This window comes from Cyprinodon tularosa, unplaced genomic scaffold, assembly GCF_016077235.1.
Source record: "Cyprinodon tularosa strain WSP-4 unplaced genomic scaffold, ASM1607723v1 ctg31, whole genome shotgun sequence".
In the NCBI taxonomy this organism is placed as follows: domain Eukaryota; kingdom Metazoa; phylum Chordata; class Actinopteri; order Cyprinodontiformes; family Cyprinodontidae; genus Cyprinodon; species Cyprinodon tularosa.
In genome coordinates, this window is record NW_024039019.1 from 2,044,309 (window position 1) to 2,061,641 (window position 17,333).

Consider the following 17,333-nt stretch of genomic DNA (forward strand, 5'->3'; position numbering starts at 1 on the left):
TGTGCTTGGACACTGAGCTCTGTGAACAGCCAGCCTCTTTAGCGATGACCTTTTGTGTCTTGCCCTCCTTGTGCAAGGTGTCGATGGTCGTCTTTTGGACAACTGTCAAGTCAGCAGTCTTCCCCATGATTGTGTAGCCTATAGAACTAGACTGAAAGACCATTTAAAGGCTTTTGCAGGTGGTTTGAGTTAATTAGCTGATTAGAGTGTGGCACCAGGGGCCATCAATTTTGAACCTTTTCACAATATTCTAATTTTCTGATATGATGAATTTGAGATTTTCATTTGTTGTCATTTGTAATCATCAAAATTAAACAAAATAAACATCTGAAATATATGAGTTTGTATGTAATGTATGAATATAATATACAAGTTTCACTTTTTAAATGGAATTACTGAAATCAATCTACTTTTTCATGATATTCTAATTTTATGACCAGCACCTGTAGTTCCCAGTCGCTCCTGTTTTTGTTGGAAAGCAGAATCATGTTTAAGCAGACCGGTTCCACGTTGAGTTATAATGAGCTCCTTAGATTAACCCATTTTTTCACAAATGTTTCTAGATGCAGTCTGAACATCCTGGTGCAGGATTTGATAAACCTGTGGCCATGGGAGTCATTGAAGCACCAGAGTTGAATGATTTGGAGGAGCGAGTGGATACTTCTTGAAAAGGCTTTTATTGTTTGCAAATTTTATTTTCTGTCTGCTGGCAGTCAATCATTTCAGACTGAACACGAGGGTACTTGTAGGCGAGAACAAGAGCTACATCCAATCTTTGTTAAAAGGCCATGTGAGCACAATTAACAAAGGAAAACAGGGTTGGATGCTGAAAGGATTTGCTTTATGCAGGTATTGATTGTTTGTCTCATATAACAAACACTAACATATGAAATTTGCTTCTATTAATGAAAATTAAAAATTTTCTTATAGACAATTTCTTTTGTTTTATTGAAATCCTTTTATTTGGTTGTGTGGCTCTAATTATTAAAGTTTGCTGATTGCAGTGTGTCGAAGCAGGAGGTGTGTTTGGGTTTAATTTGAATACATAATTAAAAGCCTGGAAGTAGCCTGGTCATACATCAAACCTCATTTTACCAGAAACCACATTTTCTTGGTGTACAGTAATTTAAATGCAACATGTCAAAGCAAGGCATGTGAAAGGCTGTGCTCTGACTGCAGCATCAGGGAGGAGAATAATTAAACGAGCCATCCCTGATTCTTAGCGCTCTTTTCTCACAGATAGAGCTGATAGGTGATCAATACCGGTCAGACTCAATCAGTCAATATCGTCCTGCAGCCTGACTCTCTGCTCTGCTCCCCATCAACTGTTTCAGACCGAGCTGAAGCACCTGAGTGTCTGATACGTCCTCCAGCATCTCTGTCATTTGTCTTTAGATTTGTCTTCATCTGATAAGCCCCCGTCCCCCCACCCCATGGTGATTTATGCTTGTCCCCAGTTGTCACCGCAGGACACTACAGGTCCATGCTTCTTGGTGCAAACTCATTAAGTCTCGTCCTCCCTTTTTTTCTCACAGTATCAGGAGGCTGTCACATGCAACCTTGTTTCTGAGACCTGTTTCATCTATTGTGACTTGGGTAGAGGTTGAGAACAAAACACTCCCCTGTTCAGCCATTGTTTTTTTAAATAGTTAGGTTGTTTAAGTTGACTTTTTGCTGTGTCATTCTTAGAAGTAAATGTTTAATATGTTACACTGAATTGTAAATGTGCAACACAGCTCTCTCTCCCTGCTTTTCTCCTGGTTCCTTCCTCTAATTTTTCATTTTCTCATTTTTCCCTCAACGTCTCCCTCTACAGGCAATTCACAGGGAGCGGTGAAGTGTGAAGGAAACAATTTGTTCTCATATGTGCGGCCCTGGTCATTGACACACTCTGGCTTTCATGCAGACAGGAAGAAATTCCTGCTTTTATAAACAGCGGCTGAGAGCTGCTTGGCTGCAGAGGTGATGAGTAGCTGAAAACAGAGAAAAAATGTTTCAGGGACTTTCAGTATCATGGACACTGAAGGTATTTAAAAAATATTTAAAGATCTTTGTAATCACTGATATGTCTTGAAATGTAATGAATGAAAATTACAGCTTAAATTCACACAATAGTCCTGTTCCTATCCCAAAATGCTGGAACAATCATGTAAGCCATCATTACTACTCAGACTACTACTATGTAGGGAAAGGTACTCTGTAATACCATTACACTACTACTCAGCTTGGCTCACATTTGTTGCTCACATTTGTGTTTCTGAAATATCTTCTGAAAAAGTGCTATCCATTTGTATACGTATTTCATTATATATGATATATATATGATATATATACTGTATATATATAAAAACTAACTACTAAAACTATATATATATAAATTATACTTATTTCCCTTGCCATTGTCACATCATTATGCTTTGATCTTTACCATCCCAGTGCAGTTAGTCAATATTTACAAAACTCTTGAACCAAATTCACCTGTACATACAAATTTTACAAAGTAATTTTGATGACATCACAGTAAGATGTGATGGTTTGTAGGACATGAACTGATGATAAAAGTACAATATAAAAAAATGAATAAAAATTCGATTGGATCATTTAATCAAAAGCCTAATTACTCCATGCTTTACATTTTATTCCAATAATCGTGTGATTTTTTTTTATTATTGGATTGTGGCTCTTCACATTAAATGAATAAGACCTCCGGGTCGGTAGGTGGCAGTATGCTCCTGTTGAGCCACCAATCAAAACTCCCGAGTAGGAAGTAGAAATCCGGAAGAGACGTGGCACATAAACACACAGAGGAAGCTTATGATGACATCCTCTGTAGCAGCATTCAGTTGGCATTTATGGAGACACATTGAATGACAGAATTAAAGCTCTACTTAAAACGAAGGAGTTTCCTTTAGCAGCCGTCAGTGTGGAAGCTGGTTAGGTGAGTGTTCACCTTTGTTACTTCCTTAGCTCATGTGGCTAGCTTCATTAGCTCTTCCAGCTAGCAGCTAACTAATGTGGGAAACGCTAAATGTGTAAAAGAAGCTGTCAGAAGTGGTTTTAGCCGAAATGAATTATTTATTTCAAAAAACGCCTTCCAAGCGTTTTTCTTAAACTCCTGCTGTTTATTATATTTGATGAGGTTGAGCTTTGTTAAGTTGAATTAATAACTGCGTGATTTAGAAACAGTTGGCAACATGGATGTAACAAAGATAGGTGATTTGAGTGCTTTGACTGTTTTATAAACATTAACCATCAGTTGATCAATTAAATGTATACTAACTGTTTTACTTGCTGTTTAGGGGACATAATCAGATTAAAATACTGAATTTTATCATTGTTTTCCAATGGGACTTGTTTTTTTGTTTTTTTTGCATTGTTGTTGTGTTATTAAGTAATTTACTATTTTTTGACCTCTTTTTGGATACTGGAAAATAGATAAAAATGAAAATAATTGGAGATATTTAAGATCCATCTGAACAATATAGATGCAATCTTTTTTTTTCTGAGATGTTTAAAATCTCGAAGTAAAAAACATAAGGTTTCAGCATAAGGTTTTTAACCTTATGCTGAAGCTACAATAAATGAATAACACTATGTTATATTTAAGACTACACTGTAGGTGTAATTCTCTTTAAAAAAAAAAAAAAAATTGGAACATACCTTTGTTTTTTATTTTATTAAGTTAAATAGTAAATTGGAATTGATTGATTTTTATGATCCAGTCTTAAACATCTGGAGAAATATTGAAAAATAAAAATAAAAAAATAGTTAACCAGAAAGTACTTCCTACATGTCTAATATAATACATAATACATCCATCCTTTCACTCATCCTCCACAATAACTTCTAATCTGTGATTTTTGTGCGTTCTGAAAGAAAACCTTACTATTGTGATTCTATCTCCGGTTGTTGAGGTTTACTTTAATAATAAAACTTTAATAAAAGTTTTAATTGGATCAAGAACTCTTAATATTTATAGTTATGGAAACTGTTTTTATGTATAATAGTATCTCATTAACTCTGTGGAAGTGACACAAAAAAAAATTAATAACTCAAACTCAACAGACTTGCTTGTCAGGTTTCCAGAGCGGCATTCTTTCAAAGGGATCTTTTAAATTTACCTTTGGGGTTCTCGTAACGGGTCATGATGGTTATGTCTACATCTTCCAACAGGTGATAAACTTTGATCATTATGGAAGGATTCCTAATAAGCTTAGTCAGAGAGGAGCAAGGGTGGTTATTTTTTTTAAAATCATTAAGGTTTAGAAAAGTGCTTTTTAAAATTTACAGTGTCATACCAGGTGGCTGTTACATTGAAACTTAAAATAGATACGGTGTAAAATCACGGTTCTTATTAATGACCAAAGAGTGGGAAATATCACAACAGAAGCTTATCTTGCTAAATGGAGGGTTAGGCTTTTGTAACAGAATGATTTAAAGATGTTAACTTAAGCTGACATTTTAAGTCAGCTTTACTTTTCTAATGATTTTCATTAGAATATCCGTTAAACATGGGTTTACTTCACATGTTTGGGTGCAAAACTGCCACCATCCACTTTCTAAATACTTATTGACTAGTACAGCACCCTCCACCATTAGTGGCACCAGTTGTAAAGATTTTTCTTTTTTAATGATTGGAAGAAATACATTTTTTTATTGCTGCATTATATGTTTTTGCTAAATAAATGGTTGCACCTCTCAACAATGTCTATAAAGAAATGTAACTCAAGCCTTTTTCTGATGCATATTTAATGACTATGAATTTACACAAACATAACATTAACTTTTTATTCTACTTATCATACGGGGATGTTTGTTGTCTTTAAAATGGAAAGACGAGTGAGCCCTTATAAGCAGGACAGTGTTATGAGCAGAGTTCCTACATGAAGCTAGCTCATATGGAAAAAGGTCAAAACAACATTTTCTTTACTGACTGGTTTCAATAATTATCATGTTACGGTTTCAGATTAAAAGCATTGTCTATAGATAATATTAGTATCAAGAAAACATTGAAATAAATCTTTTCCTTTTTTTAGTAATTGAAAAGTATGGACTTAATTCTATTAGGGCAGGGTTATTTGTCAATTTTTTTGATTAATTGTAATTTCTGTTATTGAAGGATTAATTCACATGTTTCTTTGTTTCCTTTTGGGGTTTTTTTTCTTTACCAATCCACTCCTTGGGCTTCCATAGCTTAGAGTAACATCAATTCATTACTTTTTGTTTGTATATGTCAACTCATAATTCAACTCATAATAAACTAGCCCCCCAATACCACTAGCTGCTAATATTTAGTGTGTTATATGTTTATTATTCGCTTGAATTTCATTGGCCTTTAAATTAAGGTGACTTCCCAGAAGGAATAACTGAAATAAAAGCTCATCTTTTAAAGAAAACACATGTAGTTTTTCTTTATTTTTATCCAATTTACATCTCGACTTGTAAACATTAGAACAACTTCTAGCCTGGTGTTTTTCATCACTTGGGCACAAACTTAGTTTTAAGACACAGTGCTTCAAAGTAGTAAACTTGAACCTCACACTATGCATGATGTCCTTTTATGATCAGGGATGCTGCACTTCATTGGATTAGGTTTTCTAAATACTTGTTCACAGAATGAGCTTGTCTCCATAGATACATTTCTGCACCTACCTTTTCCTTTGCCTTAAAGTATTGTTTTATTACCAGTAACTGATCTGAATTTATTATTTTCCCCTCACACAGCACATGTGGCTATGGGTCTCTGCAAGTGTCCGAAGAGGAAGGTGACCAATTTGTTCTGCTTCGAGCATCGTGTGAACGTGTGTGAACATTGCCTTGTTTCAAACCACAACAAGGTAAATGGGGGAGGGGATTGGCTTTGTCTTGTGATATCTATTTGTTTAACACTTGGAGCTTTGCAGTAACATTTTGTGTTTCCACTTGTTGCTCTTCAGTGTATTGTCCAGTCTTATCTTCAGTGGCTTCAGGACAGCGATTACAACCCAAACTGTACTCTCTGCAATAATCCGCTCACTACACAAGACACGGTCAGGCTGATCTGCTATGGTAAGATGATATCTTTATAAATTCAAAGTACTTTAAGGGATCAAGCTTGGCTAGAGGAAGTATTCATCAACCCCTCTCTTTATCAATCAACAGATGTTTTCCACTGGGCGTGTCTTAATAGCCTGGCATCTCGGCTGCCGCTCCATACGGCCCCAGCAGGGTACCAGTGCCCCACCTGCCAGGGTCCAGTGTTCCCACCTTCAAATCTGGCCAGCCCAGTTGCAGATGTGCTGAGAGAGCAGCTTACGTCTGTCAACTGGGCTCGGGCTGGTTTGGGGTTGCCTTTGGTAATAATAATCTCTTCATATGGCATTGTGTGCTTTTATAATCAAAAGACTTAAATATGTATTGATTTTTAACTAATATAAAAAAAAATTTTTTTGGCAGATTGAAGAGCCGGTTGGGGTTCTTGAAGGAACAATCGCTAATGATGTTTCTGACTACACAGACTGGTCAACATTTGATGGTGAAGAAAACTATTAATACCTGTTGAACTTCATCAAATAGTGGTCACATTACAGCCACAAAACTGATTGTAACAAACTCTGATTTAAAATGACAGAAAAGCACAAAGTAGTCCATTATTTGAATGTCAAAAGAAAATGATTTATGGTTTTGCCATTTTATTTAAAAATCCAAATTTAAATCAGTATGTTTTGGGACAGAAATCATTAATCGGTCAATACCTAGATTTTGGCAGAGTGGCGGCCTAGTGGTTAGGGCATAGGGCTTGGAATCCTGAGATTGTGAGTTTGAAACCCACTCCCACAGACTGCCACTCTGGGTCTCTGAGCAAAGACCCTTAACCCCTGATTGCTCCCCAGGCGCTGCACAGTAGTAGCCCACTGCTCCCCAAGGGGATGGGTTAAATGCAGAGGGTTAATTTCATCTTGTCAGATCAATAGAGTTAAATGTATTACTTTATTATTATAATGAGAGTTGGAGAGCCAACAGAAAAAAAGTAGTTAATTTAAAGGAGAGTGTCAAGTTGCCAGGAGTAGCAGCCTAGCTAAGATCCCCCACCTGGAAGCTGCCCCAGCTGAACAGAATGCAAGAAAAGATGTAGATACAGTGGAGAAAAAACAACTATAGGTCACTACGTTAGAGGTGGAAGTCATGTCGACCATAGAGAGGTCAATAATAAAAGAGAAAATGAGAACGAATTTCAAATGATCAAAGTGGACAGAGCCAATTAAAATGGTCTCACTGGGCTTAATTCTTTCCACTGGATCAAGGTTTTCACTCTGCCCCACTCTACGCCACCAAGGTTAACCCTTGGTATCAAAAAGAGAAAAATGATGTGTAAATGAAAAAGAAAACTAAAGTCTGCAGCATTTCAGTTACAGCTTAAAGAGCCTAGTTATGAACTATGGCTTTACATAATTTATACACCAGTAACTTACTCTGGTTGCAGGAAAGGTTGTTTCCCCTTAAATGTAGGGCTGGGTATTGTTCAAAAATTTTCGGTACCGGTACCAATACCGATACCTTCACTTCGATACCGGTTCCTGAACGATACTTTTTTCGATACCAGTTTTATAATATCAATTCGAAGAAAAAGAAAATTACACAACATAAAAAAGTACAAATCTTGAGTTTTATTTTAAGCTCTGATTTTTCCATTTACATTTTTCCTCTTACATAAAAAAAAAAAAAAAAATCAGTGTCTAATATTCACTGTAACATTGTGAGGACCCTTTTACTTAGCAGTTTACCATGTCTGACAAACAAGCCCGTTGAATGGGATCCTACTGACAGCGCACCGCTGGTATGTGGGGGTCTGAGCGGCTCTGACAAAGAATATTGGAAGGCTGATATGGATGAACTGACTGCAGTGATTAAGTTTTCAGGTGGATTTTCCCACTTAAAAACATAATAAAACTACTTTATTCCCACTGATCACAGCAAATATAGCTGCAAGGCAAATAAAGGATAGAGTAGCTCCGCCCAACGCGCATCAGAGCCACTTTTGCACCGCGCAGCCAGAGCAGCAAAGCAGCTTCAGCCGCGCGTCAGAAGCTGGAACAAGCATCAAAAAAGGAAGCAGCAGACGTGATTTTGCTTCTCCTGCTGCGTCCAGTTTGAAATTGCAGCATTATTACAGCATTACTCTTTGCTCTGCCCACGGGCTGCTGAGAGGAGGATGGTCGCGCCGGCTGCGGTCCGCTCTTCTTGCAGTCAAACACCGAGCAACTTTCCGGTCTTAAATTGTCTCCGTGCACGATGTATTGCATTGCGCACTATTAGCATCAGTCTTAATAAAGTGAAGCCGCACTTTTGACCTGGGGGGCATTTTAAAGGGTTTCCGCGACGCTCACAACCAGTTCACAACAGAAACACATGAACCCTGGCTGTAGGCGTGACCACCTGTGTATTTTTTCTGGATGACGCAATCACGTTAAGTGTTACAGCCAATCACCGAAACTTGGTACCGAAAGACGAGGCATGTTTCGATACCCTGTAGAACCGAAGCATTTCGGTCGGTACCATAAAAGAACCGAAGTTCGGTACCCAGCCCTACTTAAATGATTGCTCCCTCTGGACTCATTTAACGATATTTCTGTGTAATACACTTTTTCTGCTCTGTTTGTTAGTAAACAAAGCTTTTATTTATATATATATATATATATATATTAGTGCTGTCAATCGATTAAATTTTTTAATCGCGATTAATCGCATCAATGCCTGAGTTAACTCGCGATTAATCGCATTTTAATCGCACATTTTTTTCCTGATTGAAAATAATTTAAATACTCTCGATGACATACAAAAAAATACATACAGGCTAGGTTTGTGCCAATGTTCTTTTTTTAAAATGAAAACAGGTCACAGATACTGATTTATGCCATAGAAACATAAGGCAAGAAGATGGGGAGGCATGTAGCAAAAAATAACAAATATGTAGCCAAAAAAAAGGCCCTGAAAACAGGCTGATGTAAAAGACAGTCTTTACAGTTAATACAGTCTTTTGAACAAAGACAAGCATTTTACCCTACTGCTATAAAATTTAGTAGAGTTAACATTAGATGTTAATTAACCAAGATAATAATGAACAATTTTCAATCAATACATCAAAATCAATAGACCGACATCACTAGATGGAGGTTCTATGCTCTAGAAAGTTACTTTTCAGCCTCTTAACAAAAATGAGAACACACACAGACACACCCACCCACACACACACACACACACGCGATACCGACCTGTGGCGTACACAGACAGCAAGACGTGCCGTAGCAGATTCCATTTCACCTCAGTAATCTGTTTTCTCAGCGTATTTCAGGTTGCTACTAGTTACCAGACACTCAACTTGTTTGTTGGTGGTGGGGCTTAAAGAAAAGGCACGAGCGTCACCCAGTGTATGAGCGTCTTTTTCCCTTGAGGAGCTCCGCTCTGGAAGCCTGTGAGAAATGCATAGACTGGGGGAAAATAGCCCCGCCTTCCCGCAGGCTGCAGCGGGATGTACTTGGAAAATTGTACCATAAAACCACATAGCGTTAATCTCACGTTAAAAAAATTATCGCCGTTAAAATGGCCTCGCGTTAACGCGTTAATAACGCGATAATTTTGACAGCACTAATATATATATATATATATATATATATATATAAATATATAAATAAAAGCTTTGTTTACTAACAAACAGTGCAGAATATATATATATATATATCATAACAAGACGACGTTACAATGAGTTAAAAAGAAAGATCCTAGATGTATATTATGTCTATTGTAGAAGCAATGAAGCTGAGCAAGTCAGCAGTATGAGGTGTGGATGTGAAGAAAAGTCCCAAGATCTAGTGAAAAATCACAAAATTAAATTTGCACACTCAAATAATTATGTCTGCTGATCGAGTCCATGCAAGAAACTTTTCAGGCTCTAAAAGAACTGTTTTTGTTTTTTATTTATTGTTTATATTTTTTTTTTCTTTTTTTTTTATAGTCATAGTATCTGATGACGTCCCTTTAAGGTTTTAAAGTATTAACAGAGCCTAAACCCTAAATGTAGTTAAAAGAAGGTCTAAAGTATGACCACGGAGTTGAGTAGGTGTATGGAGGTTTTTAGCAAAGTTAATTCACAAATTTCTCCATCCAAACTGGGATGGATTTCATCTTTCTGAATCAAATCAGGAATTTTCCCTAAAAGTTAATCAGTTAGTAGTATCCCCCACACTGTTTTTTTTTATTTTTTTATTTTTTATTTTTTTTTGTACCACCAGTTAAATAACTGCATTTTATGAATACAAACTTGAAAGTCAGTAAAGATTAGCACAGGGTCCATTTTAATATATTACCCCTTTAAAAAAATGACACTGATCCAAAGGTCACTTAAGGTCACCCCTGTCTTTCCTGATTTGCATTTGTAAGACCTTTTGGGGTCTGTGTCTTATTTTCTGTCCACCTTGCTATTAAGCCCGTTTTGTGTTTGTTTAGCTGAAAAGTTCAGGACATTACAAAGTATTTTAGTGGTTTTAATGTGCCGTAATGTGGATGCTGATGTGATTTTCATTTATTTATGTCTTCATTATTTAAATAATGAAACTCCATTTGCTCTCACAGCCCAAGAAAAACATGCCGCATATTCCAGTCACTCCTATAACACTAGCCTCAGCCCACCTGCCGTCTCAGCTCCACCACAAGAAAGCGACGGACGTCTTCATAAAAATGGAGATCCCAATATATCGGAGCATTCTGTAGTCAACATTCCTGCTGCTACCCCCAGTGACACTATTACATTACACACAGGTAGAGTCAGAGAAAGCATTTTTCTTCCAGTTTTTGTGCTTCTGGCCCAACTTTGTCTCTTTATGTTTTCTAAAATAATTGAGGTGTTTTTTTCTTTCTTATTACTATTCAGCATCATCACCCAGAAAGGTCTATGACACACGGGACGTCCACAGCTCTGCCACACAGATTGATTTTGATGATGATAAGTACCGGCGGCGGCCAGCCCTCAGTTGGTTTGCACGGATTTTAAAGTAAGCCTTTAAATGCTGGGTTGTTACACATGGTCCTCTTTGTTTACTTTGAGACCTTGCTATACATTAAAACATTGTTTTATTTTGTGTCTACTTTCTTAAAACCTTTCAGAAACCGCACTGGAGGAAAGAAGACAGCTCTTTCCTGGAAGCAGCGAGTCTTCATGCTACTTTTGGTTGGAGTTCTGGGATTCTTCACCCTTATAATCATCATGGCTAAACTGGGACGGGCCTCTGCCGGCTCAGATCCAAATCTAGATCCTCTTCTTAATCCCAACATCCGTGTGGGCAAAAACTGAAGGGGGGGGAGCAGTGATGTGGGGTTTTTACCTGTGTGTTTTACAAGACGAGCAATGTTGGATTGGTCTGCAAAGGAGCTGATACATGGACAGCCCACCAGAGGGAGCTCTTTGCCCAACTCTAGAGGATGTTCCTCTTCCTTCCATCACAGCATGTCTGGGTCGTTCCTGATCAGGTTCCTGTGATTCCGATCAGGGAGCATAGAACCTTCGAGGTGACCAAGGTTCGGCTAATTTAAACACTTTATCTAGTTATTGCTGCTTTGGTGAAGAGGGGCAACGCTTTACTCAGCTAACATTTCTCTGTGATCTTGTAAGTTAACAAATTTCTGTTCTTCAGATTTCTTTTGGAAGCTTTGTCGAATGAGGAAACATCTGCTGGCAGAAATGTCAGATCTTATTTCTTTGTGAAAATAAAACAAATTCCTGCTATTATTAAAGAAGCTCTGTGTTGCCATGGCACCCGGAGTCAAACTTTCCCAACACCATCTCGCATTTCTACAACTGTGATGATCTGCATTATTACAAACAGTGCTTTGCTTTTAGATTTGCCATTCATACTGTATTCTGTTTTACTGATGGTTTTTTCGAGTGTCCATTAAATTGGAAAAACTACTAAATCACAACTTTTGCTCTGTTGAATCTTTTCAATTTCTACACAAGAAAAAACAAAAGTTTACGACCGCAAAGCATCTGACTGCTCTGTTTCATGTTGGTGCATAAATATCTCCTGCACGTTGTTTTTTTCATTATGACATTACAGATTATGTTGTAGACTTCCTGCCTCTAAGCAACATATTGATGCAAAAGTCGATAAGGTTCCACAAAAGAGACGTGGTGCTCTGTCCATCTGTTAATGACATTCAGAAATTATGGAGGGAAAAGCTGCAGCAGATATTTATCTTAACACTGAGATTATATTTATTTTAACAGATTATGTTGTGTGTAAAGCAATATTTACCGTGCTCTTTCATATTTGGTTATTATCACATAGTTCTGAATTCCTCTGTGAATTGTTTGATAAACCTACACAAACTGTAGCATTCAATACTTTATAGAACCACCTTTTGCTTCTTCACAGCTGGAAGTCTTTTGGGATATTTCCCACATTCAGCTCAACTGTGGCTGTTTTTTTTTTGGGCCGGCCCCCTGATGCACAGGAACACTTTTAATATCCATTTTTGGATAATTTTTGATAAAAGCTTTTTTTGTAATTATGCTTTGCTTTGAGTTTATTTTTGGCCCTGTGTTTATCCAGCAGCGTTATGAAATCAGACCACAGGTTATCTGTAAAATAAGGGTCTTTCCTTATTAGGGAGTAGGGTTGTCAAAAGTATCGATATAAAAAAAAGTATCGATATTGAAACGCTGTATCCGGATACAATACTCATTTTCAAAAGTATCGATACAGCCATCTAAAGTGCAGAATAGTGGAAAATGCACTATTTTAGTGCATTTTTCAGTTTCAGACTTTTTTTTTAACAGGTGCAGCTGCTGAGAATTATTTTTGTTTAACTGGTTTGGCTACTGTCATTGTTATGTGTGCAAAACATAGCCAAGGAAGGAACGCTTAATTTTAATTTTGTACGTTTTTTTATCAAGCTTGCTTAATATTGTGCACAGCATACAACCTCAAAATATTATTCTTATTGTTTTTTTATTTATTGTATTTTTTTAGTAATGAAAATATTTCTGTTGAATTTTAGAGTCTTTGTTTTTATTCTTGTGGTATCGAAAACGGTATCGAGTATCGAATAATTTACTTAGTATCGGTATCGAGTTGAAAAGTTCAGTATCGTGACAACCCTATTAGGGAGCCATTTAATTGATAATCTAACCTTGTGGCACTGATCTCTCATAATGGGACATCAACTGATTGACATCAGATTGCTTTGGGTTTTTTTGACATTTTTTCCCCACTGTGACAAAACCGATTTCAGTGGTTTTCAGTGGCTACTTTACTCATTCTTTTAGCATATCATAAAATATAAGTAAATTATTCTTTAGTCATTAATATAATTATTGAACATTTTATAGCCTTGACAAACCCTGATTATTAAAAACTGAACTTTAAGAATTTTCCCTGTTATCGAGGAACTGATGCTACACTTATTGCATTTGCCTCTGTCACTCTGAGGAGGTTTGGATTGTAAAACTCTCATTTTTATATTTTATACAGTGAACTAACATCATTGTGTTAAATGTTAAAACCATTAAACTGGCTGATTAATTCAAGTACTTTTTTGTTTGTAACTATTTGCATCTGAATGCAGAGTCACATGTTACAACTGACCCTTGGTTACGGAGAGTTGCACCACTGGGAACGGTTATAGCCTGTTCCAAATATAATGTATTTCACTTATCAAATAAAGTATTGTTCATTTATGACAGTAAAATAATTTTATTTAGTGGTAATAGCATTATTATTTGATATAATATTACGTGCAGTAATGCAGTATATGAGTGAAGCACTGGTTTAAGGGTTTGCACAATTATGCAACCGGATAGTCTTGGATTTCTATGGTTTCTGTTTTTCCATATTCAGATTTGTTGTAATGATGAATTTTGCTGCATATGCCTGTTTAATGCTTAAGATTTTACTTAAAATAAACAACGTACACATTCTTCATGACATTAAGTTTAGAAGTTGGAGCAATCAGATTTAAAAAGGTCCTTCATTTTTTCATTTCATTTTTCCCTGCTTTTAAATTTTTTTTCTGTATTATGTGCAAAGTTATAAAAATCCTTACTCTCACATCACATGCTAGATTTGAAAAAACTGAATTTATACATACATAATACATTTCAAATCAAAAGTTACAAAACTTTTTACAATTTTGTTTTCATGTCTTTAGAAATTTGTAATGCAGAGGTTTTTCCTAAATTCTGTCTTTTTCTTTTATAATCAGAAAATTCATATTCGTCTTCTAATCATAACCCGAAAAACATATCCGAGCCACCTCAGCTTCCTCCTCTTGATGTGGAGGAGAAGTGGCTCCTGGATGATCCAGCTCCTAACCCTATCGGTAAAGGAGTGCCCAGCCACTGTTTTCTAATGGCCAGCTTTTCTACATTTTTTTTAACCTTTAGTTAAACCCACGAACTTCTAGTGGTCTACATTCATACAGTATGCCACTTCACATCTCTGGCTTTAGTTTGTAATGTGTTTATCCTCTATTTAGACACAAAGAGCGCATATAAAATACATCTTGGCTCTATCTGTACTACAAATTTTCACTCGGAGACAGCGGGATGTCATCCTGATGAAGAACACTTCAGCGTGCTGCAGGATAGGAAACTCAAACCCCTAAATACCATCTGGAGGTGCCAAAAATAAATTGGTTTTCAGATCTTAGGAAACAGTTGCAGGCTTCCCTCATAAAAAAAAGAACTGTCCTCACACCCAACAACATGCATGTGACACTTTCCATCGTGTTGGTGACAGCATCACAGCTTCGCCATATTGATTGTGAGCTTATTTGAGTCAATGATGAATTGATGCACAAAAGGCTGCTGGCTGTTTCATGCATGCACTGCTTTGGAGCAGTCCGACACCCATCAAACTGTTTTGCATAAAGTCACGTTGCAAAACCAACGAATGCATTTCATTCAGCTTTCATGTAACAGAACACATAGTAGCAAATGATTAAGAAGAGGAAGGATTCATGGTTTTACATGTAAAATGCTAAACAGGAAAACAGAACAGGGCACTTCACGAGAAACAAACGAACCTTAATGTGATCCATGGTGGTGGCAGCATCATGCTGTAGGGATGCTTTTCTCCAGTGGGTACCAGCAAAGTGGTCCTGAGTCTAAATGGTTATTATTGGAGTTGCAGAGGCTGACCTTCCAGCAGAAACTGTTAGAAGGGGAAAGAAATATCCAAAGCTCAGAAAAAATGTTTCATATTGTAACTAAACTTCTCCACCATTGATTTACCAACATGTCTGATCTGTTCCTTCAGCTGGATTTTTACTAGAAATTTAATGACACAGTAAAAAACAAATATAATAATATATATTATATATATTATTGTGCAATAATCCAGTGCAACTGGATTTTTTTTTGGGTGCAACACTATCTTTATGCTTTTAACTCTTTATGACTTAGACTTAGACTTCTTTATTTGTCATTTTTGCGTTACATACAGCTTATGAGCATTGCATTGATATTTCAAATGGCACGAGTTATACAAAAAGTGCAGCAGTTTTCAAAGTGTAAACAGTGCAGAGGATAAAGACAGTGTGCAAATTGCAATGGTTCAGTGCAGATAGGCATTTGTGCAAAAAATGCGTTATTTAGAATAGAAATGAGATGAACTTAAAGGGCTAAAAGTTAAACGTTCAGCAGCATTGATGCCCGATAATGTGCAATAGGTGCAGAGTTCGGTTTGTGGATCAAAGGTTCAACAGTCTGATGGCAGTGGGGAAGAAGCTGTTGCAGAACCTATGCTTTCAACTCTAGATTTCAGAAAAAATCTTAAACCACATTTCATTAGCCTTAGACTTAAAATGTTAAAGCCATCTTGCGTTGATCAACCACATTAAAAAAAGACACTGATCTGCAAAGCTGTGAGTTGACACAAATTACAAAAATTTAAGTGGTATGAAGACTTTTGCAAAGAATGTTATTCTTATTAGATCAGAGGAAAGATCATGACTCCAGCTTTATTGTATCATTTTTACTCTTGTGTCTGTATGTATATATGAACTGGATTCAATAGCATCCAAAGTTCAGTGGCTTTTTTTGACATTATTGGAGTTCAATGCTGCTCTCAGTAACTGAGTTATTAGCTTGTCCATTCCACTGACATAATAGGGACACACTCATCAATAATTTGATTCTGTTGTCAACATGTCACACTGTAATTTGCACCTCCACTGTAGAGCGTATCTATTTATACAGCAGCCCTTAAACAAAGAAATACAGCTGAAAGACCTCTACTTGAACATTTGATACAGAGATATACATAGAAATGGGTATTTGTAAAGCAGAACGCAAAGGCTTTGTTTAAAAAAGTACTTAAATTCAAGAGTAAGAGGGACAAAACAACAATAAAAGTGAAATGAAATGGTTGTAACAGAGACTTCTGGCTATATACTGTAGTGCTCTTGAACTCTTGCATATTGTTTGTTTCTGCTTTTTTAGTTACAATATCTTTATTTTTGTAGTATCAAACCATATTTATGATAAAGGAAAATGTTTCTGTGAAACGAAGGTATATAAGAAGATGAAACTAAGCATTTTAACTTGGTTTATTTCTGTACATATAAGAATGGCTTTCAAAGTCTAGTTTGCAGCATTTTTATGTCTCAGTTCAACTTAAAAGTTAGAGATTATTAAACAGATTTGAATTACAGGCAGAGTAATTATTAAACTCCATGTCTGATTTCATTTCTTTAGTTAAAAAAAAACTGTCAGAGTCTGCCTGACAAAGTCTTGGTTGCGCAGCAGCAAAGATTTCGATGAAGAATTTGATGAAACTGAGGTTTAAGCATAACTGGGAAGGAAATTTAGCCCAGTCTTCTTTGTAAAATCCTCAGTTCAGCCAAAGTGGAGGATAAAGCAGTGGAAAGGCTATACAGTATATCATAATGGGTGGTAAGTGGTGGCCTAGTGGTTAGGGAATAGAGCTTGGAATTCTGAGATTCTTAGTTCAAGCCCCACTCCCACAGACTGCCACTCTGGGTCTCTGAGCAAGACCTTTAACCCCCGATTCCTCCCGGGCGCCCCACAATGGCAGCCCACTGCTCCCCAAGGTTATGGGTTAAATGCAGAAGTAGATTTGTCCGCTGTGAGATCACTATAGGTTAATTTATAATTATACAATGCCACAGCAGCTCAAGTTGATTGAATTCAGGACTTTGAATAGGCCATTCCAAAACTTCATATTTATGTACTAATTTATTAAATATAGACCTGATGGTGTGATTCAGTTTAATGTTTTGCTGCACTTAAGCTTTTAGTTATTGATTGTTGGCTAAGATCTGTTATTCAGGAATTCATG

The 17,333-nt window shown here is 36.6% G+C and overlaps 1 protein-coding gene across 1 annotated transcript; it reads left to right on the forward strand.

Annotated features, from left to right (window-relative positions):
• Positions 1-2,762: 2,762 nt before the first annotated feature.
• zfpl1 (zinc finger protein-like 1) lies at positions 2,763-11,952 on the forward strand. Its single transcript, XM_038292320.1, has 8 exons — positions 2,763-2,938; positions 5,725-5,837; positions 5,937-6,048; positions 6,142-6,335; positions 6,436-6,514; positions 10,609-10,794; positions 10,907-11,027; positions 11,140-11,952. Exons 2-8 carry the CDS (start codon positions 5,736-5,738, stop codon positions 11,324-11,326), a joined length of 981 nt encoding a protein of 326 aa, XP_038148248.1. The 5' UTR covers positions 2,763-2,938; positions 5,725-5,735; the 3' UTR covers positions 11,327-11,952.
• Positions 11,953-17,333: the final 5,381 nt, after the last annotated feature.